Here is a 10598-nt window from a genome sequence, read left to right as displayed (position 1 = left end):
GCACGACACCGAGATTTGTTAACGAGGTTCATCGATATGGCTACATCCTCGAGGAGGAGGAGGAGAAGGAGGAGGAGGAGGAGCAAAGCCCTTCTACGCTCCCATCCACCCGGCGCCCGGCACAGACGTGGTGGACATCTCCGACGACGAAGATAAGCTAGGATAGTACGTAGTATGTAATACGTAGGATTTTTTTTGCATGCTTTGTATGCATCAAGGGGTTGAAATATGATAGACGCAGATGCAAAGTAGCTAATTTGAAGCGTGACCGGTCACTGTCCGCGAACACGCCGGGGCACGTGCATGAGTGTTTGAGGGACCGAATTTGGTAAGCCCGATCTTAGAGATTCCTAGATACGAACCAAATTAACTAATGTACCCTATAAAATATGTCTATATACATCTGTATATAGTCTGTCATCGGAGAGCGTTCCTAAATATAAGTTTTTAAAGAGATTTTAATGTGGAATACATATGGAGCACAATGAGTGAATGTATATTTTAAAATATATTTATATACATCTGTATGTAATTACTATTTAAATATTTAAAAAGACTTATATTTAGGAACAGAGGAGTAATAAGAGTGGCAAAATCAAAAGACCCGATTGTAGCTACATCAGTGCCATCGGCTGGCTCTATTCAGTCACCGTGTGTGTACAATGCCACTTCCCACTAGGTTAGTGCTGCTGAATTTTCACCGGCTGACACCGTGTGTGTACAATGTAATTTCACCGCAAGTGTAACTAAGGGTAAACCATGACCGCGCCCGCCCATGCCACAGGCGCACAGGGACACGCACCGCATATCCAAAACAATAAGGTGTGCATCAAGGGCAATCTCTCGCGTGGTCCACGTCAGATTTAGTACGAGACAAAATGTTCGGTTCGTTGAGAAGAAAAGAGAAAATAAGATTGGCCAGTGGCCCAGTGGCCCAGCGGCCCATCTCCCAGTCAGCCAGTCCCCATCCCCCGATTCCTCTCCCTCTCCCTTTTCCCTCGTCTGCCGCCGCCACTGGCGACCTCGCCGCGGCCGCCGCGACCACCCACGCCCTCCCCAACGGCCACCCCTTCTCTCCTCCCCTTACCTTCTCCTTACCAGCGGCGAGCTCCTCCCCTCTCCCTCGCACCAGATCGAGCAGCAGGCCGGGATCCGAAGCCGCCTCAGATCCGGCACGCCCAAAGCGATGGTTTTCGTTGAGAACGCCATGGACAAGGTGCTCTGGCCCTGTTGCTGCAGCCATGGACAAGGTGCCATCCCCATCTCTTTCTTCTCTCTCTGTTGGATTCGTATTGGAAGCAGTGATATTAAGGATTTCTTTGATTTGAGTTTTTTTGAACAAGATGTGTGCGGATCGGATGAAGAAGAGAAGAGGAAGGATCTTGAGGAAGAGTGAACAACAAGGTGATCTCTCTCTGTCTCTCTGATTTGCCTAGGTTATTTTCATGTGTTGCACTGGTCATCTCTCCATGGGATTGAGCTGACATGGTCATGGCACTGATGCAATTACTCGGTGCAAACCTCTTCTGGTTGCTTGCAAAGGCAGATCTCACGACCTCACAGAAGTTATTAGTCCTCACCTGCATTTTCTTTTGGCTTAAAAACATCATTCAACTTTTGCATTCCTTGTTCATGATTGCACAGATCATGTGAACATTCTGTTCACGTGGGGATAGTTGTGAGCTACAGCTCAACCTTGTAGTATTCTGTGAATACTATGCCCAGTTGTTTCTAATTTTAGTATTCACTAGTTGAATCTGGGACACCATCTAATATAGTTATTTTTTAGGAAGGAGCTTGAAACAAGTCTACAATATATATTATTGTTATAATCATGCCATGTGAAATTATAGTTATTCTTTTTTGGTGTTATTGTTGATCCCTGTTTACGCTGGAGCTGCTCCATATTCATTTCTCATAGATCCTAATCACTAATTAGCTATCAAATGGCAAGTCTTCCAGGAGAAATTTGGCGCCTCAAATCTTGAAGATTAGTTCTGATTAGGTACTCTGTCCAACTTTTTGTCTACTACATACGTGCTAATTTTAGAAATTGCAAATTAAACCATATCAATGGTAGATTGAAAAATGGATTTCCTCTTAGATTGGTGAGCTATTATGAACTTTAGAAGTCAAATGTTGTAGATGTTTCTAACAGGAAGGTGCTTGGACTAACTTAGTGTCACAACCTATTCAGTATTGGGTTCTACCATCGATTATAATAAGAGGTTCTTTATTCATGAAATCTTCTTGAAGCCATATATTTTTATTTCGGCTGTTATTCTCAATGAACCTACTAGACAAAGGTGTGTCTCACAAGCACATGACAACAAAAGAATTACTAATTGTTAGCACCTTAACTGTATGTGATAAGCAAGCTAGCACAAGATTGTATGGTTTTATTTTCTGGATGAAAAGTTTGATTTATGTAGTACATCCTTTAATTCTCGATACATCCATACGAAATAGTCATTTTCCTTCAGATTCAGTTGACCAGGCATACGTCGGCCTGCCCCTTGTGCCTCGTCTCCATCCCCATCTTCGGCACTCCTACCACTGCTCAAGTCCGCGTCCGTGATGCAGCTGGCGAAGTATTATTTTTTCTGTGTTTTCTCCATGTGGATTTAACCTTACATCTCCAACGACAAACCTTTTGATGGAGTAAACATCTACAACGCTGTTGTGCCTTTTGATTTTCTTATCTGGCTCTTTTCATTATTTGTTCTTTTTACAGGACGCATAATGCAGAGTTGTGCCTGGCTGACTAGGCTAGTTCCCAACAAATTCAAGCAGCTAAGCTTGCAGGCATGTGTACTATAAAGGGAACCAAGTTCTGCATATATTGTATTTGCAGAGAGCGTTTTTGGCATGTACGGTTCTAACAAATTTGAGGTAATCATGTACTTTTTGTGCTGATTCAGTAGGACTATTTTACTTTGAACTAATGCCTTAGTATGTAAATTGACAGATCTTCTTTCTGATTCTCGAAGAAATAAAGTTACTATCCATTAGTACAATGAGGAAAAAAGTACGCCCATTACCTAATCAGCATACTTTGTTTGTTCATGTGCTATCAGGAATGCTTAATGCTTGGCCAGATAAAAACATGTTAGAAATGCTTATGCTGTCAAAACTGTTTTCTTCTATGAATATTTGTCAGTATTGCTTGTCTGAACGTCTCTTACCTGTTACACATCTCACATGAGTGGACCTATAGATGATATGGTGTTGAAGCTATGATGATGGAAGCTCTAGAGAAAGTTGAAGATGTTTCTAACAAGACAGAGTATAGCTGTCCTTTGGCCAGTTTGAGAAGATAGACAAAAAGTATGTGATGACACATATCTTGATACTGCCATTTCAGTTTCTATTTCAATATATGTTACTAATAATTTCATGTAGGTGCATGTTCAATATATGTTACTAATCATTTGTCAGTGTTATTGCCTTAGTTATTTATTTTCCACGTTATCTTATTCCTCTTGCTTTCGCAGGAGCAAGGCATTAACCACGATTCTTCTTGTTGTGAGAGAAAGAAAGTCATGGACTCCATGTAGCAATTAGAAAGGACCCTGCTGCTGGAGAGCAGCAAGTAAACTCACCAATCGTGCGCTTTTCGTTTGGATTGCTAAGACAAATTCATCCAGTAAGCCATATCTACATGTGTTATTTTATTTTGTTTATCTGTATTGTTATTCCCCCCTGAACCTATCCCTTTTGATCTCCTCTATAGCGCTAAGATCAGAGGCAAGAATGGAAAATGGGCTTGGGGTAGGTCTTAAGAAAAATATGTGAATATATATAGTTTTTGCTATTATGCCTTTTCTTGCCGTATGATTACATTACTGTGTTTCCAGTTTCTCTATTTTTCCTAATTCACATCATCACCAATTTGAGTTGCTCAGCTTGATAAAGTAGTAAAAATAACAATATGTGCTTGTGTTCTCTCCAGTTTTTGAGGAAGCCATATATTGTTTTGGTTTTTATTCGAAGATTTTTCTTCTGGTCATTTCTTCCCTGTGACCAACCGATCCAAATTTTCTTTTGAAGCTGATGGGTTCAACTAAACCTCCATGGCCCTCAAATAGGTCTCTGCCTACTACACACGTGTGATATAACAGCCGACTTGGCAGAAGCAACCAGCTGGACTGGATAACCACGGCGTGCGCGTGCTGGAGGCCTAGCGGAAGGAGCTGCACGCACGGTGTCTGCATCTTCGGCCTCGCTGCACCCCAGAATCGAGTCACATCGTTGTGGGTTTGCGCTTTCTTAATACTATTTGTCTCAGGGTGTATTCCATGGTTCAGAATACATGTACTTTATAATTTACAATGCCTGGTTTGGATAAAAACTGTTCCTTAAGCCTGTCAGAGGTTATTTGATAGCACTACCCCCAGCTGCTAATTTATGCCTACATACCTGTATCCATCGCCATTATTGAATTCTGCACAAAAATGGGTTTGTTGGCTTGTTCACTGTCATAATGCTTCTGATGTTTTATGTTCAATTAAATAAAACATACTCCCTCTATTGAGAAACAGTAAAACAGAGCCAGCTATGCCCTTCCACAGTGACTTGACGTTCTCAGTCGTCGGATCCCATCATGTACCCTCCGGATTAGTTTGGTCGTCTCAGAAATCACTTACGCACATTGACCGCTCGGGGCACCTTTACCCGGGCCGCTGCTCCTCGGAACGAGTAAGGCGTTCGGTGAGTAATCGGGCCTTACTGGTCGACGCCCACTGGGCCAATCGTTCGCAGCTAGCCCAGTTCAATGTGTGCACCTTCCAGCCTGATCTGTAACAGCCTGTTCATCCTTGTCCCAGCCGTATCCCGGCGCTCCTCCCCTGTTCGTCGGAGTTGCGCCGCCGCCGTCTTTCATGCCGATGGCGAGCTTCTAAGGCACGTGTGCCTGGGGATCGGCTCTCTCTACTATTCCTTCATAGGCCCCGACAGCTGACCATGCGAATCATCCTATCCAGAGAAAAGCGGCGGCGGAACCATGGCAGTGATGGATGATGGTCGCCCTTCTAAAACTGCTGCTGTTGGTGGAGGAGAATTGTTATTCGTTTGCCTCTTTCTATAGCCTTATTTTGCCAGCTCCATCTTGTTTTTCATCCAATACAGGCCAGCCTCGGCGTACTTTTGCCCTGGGCGATGGCAAGCCTCCCATTTTCCATGCTCACTATAGCACAAAGACCAGCGAATTACTTGTGCCGGAGTAGCTCCCCATGGGCATCGTCAACAATGGCTAGCTCCGTAAGCACATAACTGGAGTGCTTGCTTTAGTGGCCACGTAAGTAGTTTCAGGCTGACCAGATCTAGCCATCCCCAAGAACGTCATCCCCTTCACCTTCTATATTCAAATTGAGATGTACAGCACCAAAGTCGACAATAGTGTAATACCATGACTGTACAACCTTCTCATCGCCTGGGGTCAAGAACTTTTTATGTCCCATTCACATGTTCTTCTATTATTTAGTTACTCCATTTGTATTTTGGAATTATTTTGTAAATTGACAAAGGATTTTTCTTCTCTCCAGTTTGAAGCTTGTTATCCAAATCAGCAAAGCTGAGAGCCCGGTGAGGTGCCTCTCACTGTTCCTTTTTCAAGACATGCCTCTTACTGTGCCTCACTGATTTGTATGCCTCTTTCTTTTGCCAATACATATATATTAATGAATCACGTATACAAATATATGTCAAGTTGGATTACAGGCTACACATGGCATGGCTCTTTGGTCAGCTGTAACTATCACCATGTTAGGCATACCGTTTAACACCAAATAACTGTACACATGTTGCATCAGGAACTTTTTTCATCTCTGCAGTTGTACTTGATTGTTTAGATTGAGAATACAGCTTCGAATTCATCAATATGAATGTTTTCACATTTGCCTAGGGGATTGCGTTGCTTATGCTAAACTCTCTCTGTCAGCTGGCAACTCTCATATATGTTTCTCAAATATTTTATATCTTTCTTTCCACACAAACAAGCACATCAATACACACCTTCATGTGCTTGGTGCTGGAGACCTTGCACAAACGCCTGCATGCCATAGCATCTGATTAGAGACCAGCTGCAGATTAATAAACAAAGGAACATGTGATTGGATAAGAGATATGAGAAAATAATAGAATAGTCAAACAATCCAAATAGAATAGGAGAGGCAATGGGCATACATTGTGTACCTCACTTACCAACATATATCCTACTTAAACATGCCCCACCACCAACTTCAAGGTGTTATAATTTTCCCCTTGAAATTACCAAACATTTCTATCATTCTAATTTTCTCTAATAATTTAAAATTTTACCCTTAAGACAGACGGGCGCGGCAAAGCGCGCATTTATGTTCTAGTAAACAAATACAAGACGTTTAGTGACCTAAAATGTTTTACATTTATTTACAGAGATAGTATACATTGCTTATTCCTTCCCTTTAAATTTGGATTACTTATTACCCTCAACTAATGAATTAATTGGTTCACTGAATTATGCTCTAGATTATATGTACTACTACATATAACGCATCTGAGGTCCTATAATGTACTCTGGCTGTTTCTTTCATTATCAATTGTAAATTCTATTGCAAGTTCCTTACCTATACGAACATGTTCGCAAGCAATTAGAAAAAAAAATGGGTGGAAGGGTCGCATGTCAATCTAGCACCGCACAAACTTCCTCTTAAGTGGCGCCACAGTTGGCGCCCCAACCCCTAGTACATAACCAAGGCCGGGCGCCCGAGCTCTCCACCCCCAAGTCACAAGTGCCAAGCCAACCAGCTCAAAAACAACTGTAACGCGAGCATGCGACAGGGGCAGCAATCAATGGCGCTTGCAGCGATCGCCCTCTCCCTCGTCCTCGTCGCCGCGGCGCCGGCCGTCGGCACGTCTAGTGAGGAGCTTGCCGCAGTGCTCCAGTGCCACCCGGCGCCGGCGCTCACGGACGCCACCGACGGCACGGCTTTCCGGGCCAGCCTCCTCCTGCTCCTCAGCGCTCTCCCCTCCGCCGCCGCGCCAATGGGCTTCGCCTCCCTGCACTCCGACGGCGCGTTCGCCCGGGGGGTCTGCTTCGGCGACCCCACCACGCTGCCTTCAGGCTCCGAGTGCGCCCGGTGCCTGTTTGACGCCGCCAGGAACCTCACCGCCGGATGCGGTGCCACCAGCCGTCGAGCCGGCATCTTGAGCCAGCGCTGCTCGCTCTGGTACGCCGACACCAACTTTTCCTCGCCCGGCCAGGACGCGTTCCGAGCGCGCTTCCACCTCGCGCTCCCGAGCGACGCCGCCGCCCCTGCTTCTGACTCTGAGACCAGCGCCGGGGTCCTCTACTCCCCCGGCCTGCACGACGAGCTCGTCGCCATGGCGCAGCTCATGGTGCAGCGCGCGGCCGGAAGGCTCTCCAGGCCGGCGATGCCGGCCACCATGCGCGTGGTTCACAAAACCATCGTGGAGAGAGGCTGCGGCTGCGACTACGCCATCGTGAGCAGCACGGTCTACGTGCGGGCTCAGTGCGCCCGCGACCTCACGGCGGCGGACTGCGCCCGGTGTCTTCAGGACTCGGCGCAGGCCATGGACTGGGACCTGGATGCTGCCCGCGGCGACGGTGGCGCGGCGGCCGCGGTGGTGGGCTTCAACTGCCACGTTCGGTTCGAGGTCTCCACCGCACTGGCGCCGCGCAGCGACCAGAGCGACGACCAGAGCGACCACAGCGGCAGTGAGTTCTCGATCTTATTAATGGCCGACGATCTTTCTTTCTTTTTTGTCCTTTCACTCAAAAACGAATGGCACAGTTCTCCGTGTAGGGCTTTTGGCTTTGATCATAGCGAACTTCATTCTGACAGTAGCCAACTACCGCACTTCTCGCCGGTGAAGAGAAGACGCAAGGATGTAACACCGGCAGGTACTCTTTTTTTCTTCCAGTTTTTGCTTTTGCTATATTTCTTTACTCATGTTGTTTAACACGATTGTTCCGAGGGAAAAAATGCAATAAAATCTTAGAATGTAGTACCAGTTTTCTTACATACATACTCATGCATGTTGGCCACTCTCGATTGCGCAGGGAGTATCTTCTTAATAATCTCCAGAGGGTCGGTGACAAAGATGATGAGAAGCGAGAACAGGCTGCAGCAATCCGCAAAATAAGAACATCAAGAGTGTTATTTTCGCCACCTTTTCCTTTTCTGTTCACTGTTTAATCAGTAGTGAGAACAGTGTGTATGTGGATGGTCCATCGGTAGGTGCATACATGACTGCCTACTCCTGTGTTGCTTTCGTCTACCTATATATGCATGTGTCGTACTAAGTTTTATTCGTAATTGATTAATAATCGGGCATGCAATGCAAGAATGGCACCCCAGTTTGATCAAGTGTTAACTTCCCATTTTTGAGTTGATGAAGTGTTAACATGTTTTTTTTTTGGTAGAGGTTACCTTTTGACATTTGTCTCAAGTCTTTAGGAATGCTGAAGGTTTTTTACTTGGCATGAATCCCCACTCTCCGGCATTCGCCAAAGCCCATGTTAATAATATGCTTTTGAGTTATTAGGACACACAGATAGAAATGTAGGATGACATTTAAATACACTGTCGTTCTAAATTTATCTTTTTTTTTCTTTGGGGTCTCCAACATCTTTATACTTCATTTCCTTGGGACTAATGACTTGTTAATATACTCATGAATATTTTTTGTCCCCTAATCATGTGTCATTATCACCAAAACTTAGTTAGAGGCAAAGACATTGTTTTTCACCCTCTTCCATTATCAACAACACAGAGGCAAAGATACCAAGGAAACCGTAAAAATCACTCGAAGGCGGAAGAAAAATATTTTTTTTAATACTAAATAATATTAGATTTCACGGGAGGCTCCCACTTCACGAAATTTGATGTCATTGGGATGAAATTTTTAGATGCATGTACACTTTGATAAGCACATGTACAAGCCAGCTATCACTAAAAAATAAAAATTTGCAAGTCATCCTCGCTCAAGGAAAAATTAATTACCTCCATAGACTACCTAAAACCACCCATGAAAATCATCTTGTCCCTTATGTCGATCCCTCTAGTGCATGTGCAATCCATTTAAAGTCCTATTTGACATATCAATAATCAAAATTTTCATGTTTCCACTGCATACACTTAAACAATATTTCAAATTCATAATTTTTCAAATGTAAATTCGAATATAATATAGAGTTGAGATTAACCAACTACTGTAGATAAAATATGAAGTGACATGAGAAATAGTTGCCCGTGGTTCAAATGCTCAACTACGACATCTCGAAGTTGTTCATGTGCCATGCCGATGCGGTCTTTGATCTGTTGATGCATTTCAAGAAAATTATGCGGTACTACTTTTGTTTCGTGGGAAAGGACTGGAGTATTCATTCATCACTTCTGCTTTGGTATTTGTAACAGTGGAACTAGGACATCACATCACATCTTGGTCCCGAAATAAATAGTGGAACCATGCACATCCAACCATACAACGACGACACGTAGCAAGATGGCCGGGGGCCTTCTAGCGAGCGACCCCGTACGTCGTGTAGTGTTGAATCATGCATGAAAAGGCGGGCAAGCTATGATGATGGATCGAATTGGTGCAAGACTTGATGCTGATGGCCTTGTGCAGATGGATGCAGCAATATAGCAAAGCCGCGTCTCCTTTTCTTGTTAGATAGAGCAGGGACAGGGACCGTGACGGGCTGTAAATAATTGATCACAACACGAGTCGCTCTCGCTGGACGGTGGTAGCTACTAGCGAGGACGTTTAAAGGTTTCACCGGAAGGGAAAAAGATGGCGCAGAGACCGCACATGCATGCATGCTTGCTTGAGCCAGCCGCCCCCTCCACCCCCGGTCGATCGATGCACACAGCCACGCTCGCTGCCGGTCGACGCACCTACCGTTCCTATGTTTCGCGGTTGCTCTGGCGCAAAAGCTTGCTTGGTCACGTCTCATCTGCAATCTATGTCATTGTTATATCTTCCGAGACGCGTTTCGGCGGTGGCCTCTCGCTCTTCAGGTCGCGTGGATCTCGCAGCCACGGTGTACGTGGAGCTTTTTGTATGACGATTATTTTGGGTAGACCAACTTAGTACATATATTTTGTGCTAATAAGACTCGGCTATGCCATTGTTGGCCTAATTAATTAACTCTCCCGTCGGACGCACTGAACCATGCCATTGCAGAGTGTTGCATGGGTAGCTAGCTGCAGAGATTTCTTCTAGCTAAGCGTAGCCCCCATGCCTTGCTCGTCTTGCACAAACATACAACACAAATTAAAGTGAAAGGTGCAACGCGCACCAGTTGCAAGCCCGCAACCAGCACTTTTTTCGTGAAAGAATTCAAAGCACTTTCTCCCTTCAGTACAACGTTGGTGCACTACGTACTGCATGCAGTGTGTACGCCCTTGTTTTCTTTTTTTTCTTATATCCAGTGTGAGTTGCTATGTGTGTAGACCTCACATGCTCGGGCTTTCTCCCTGGGGAAGGATCAAGGTGGCAACGGGGACGGCCTGACGGGGATGACTCCACCATCCCCGCCCAAATCCCCGCCAATCCCCATACCCGCGATCCCTGTGAAAGCTTCGCGGGGA

The 10598-nt window shown here is 45.1% G+C and overlaps 1 protein-coding gene and 1 long non-coding RNA gene across 27 annotated transcripts; both read left to right on the top strand.

Moving 5' to 3' along the window:
• The first annotated feature begins 939 nt into the window (after positions 1–939).
• Positions 940–4416, top strand: LOC123043988 (uncharacterized). 26 transcript variants are annotated; one of them, XR_006419766.1, is made up of 9 exons: positions 940–1250; positions 1344–1404; positions 1963–2005; positions 2490–2661; positions 2735–2892; positions 2969–3028; positions 3218–3327; positions 3495–3646; positions 4089–4416. It is a non-coding gene; the product is annotated as an uncharacterized lncRNA (long non-coding RNA). The 26 variants fall into 26 exon arrangements; XR_006419763.1 differs by having other exon boundaries at positions 2484–2661; XR_006419764.1 differs by having other exon boundaries at positions 1940–2005; positions 2484–2661.
• A 2301-nt stretch (positions 4417–6717) lies between these two features.
• LOC123043987 (uncharacterized) lies at positions 6718–8369 on the top strand. The gene is made up of 3 exons (XM_044466602.1): positions 6718–7717; positions 7794–7903; positions 8063–8369. Exons 1-2 carry the CDS (start codon positions 6811–6813, stop codon positions 7871–7873), a joined length of 987 nt encoding a protein of 328 aa, XP_044322537.1. The 5' UTR covers positions 6718–6810; the 3' UTR covers positions 7874–7903; positions 8063–8369.
• Positions 8370–10598: the final 2229 nt, after the last annotated feature.

Source organism: Triticum aestivum, chromosome 2B (assembly GCF_018294505.1).
Source record: "Triticum aestivum cultivar Chinese Spring chromosome 2B, IWGSC CS RefSeq v2.1, whole genome shotgun sequence".
Classification (NCBI taxonomy): domain Eukaryota; kingdom Viridiplantae; phylum Streptophyta; class Magnoliopsida; order Poales; family Poaceae; genus Triticum; species Triticum aestivum.
Note: the sequence above shows the minus strand (reverse complement) of the source record. Positions and strands in the feature narration are given on the sequence as shown.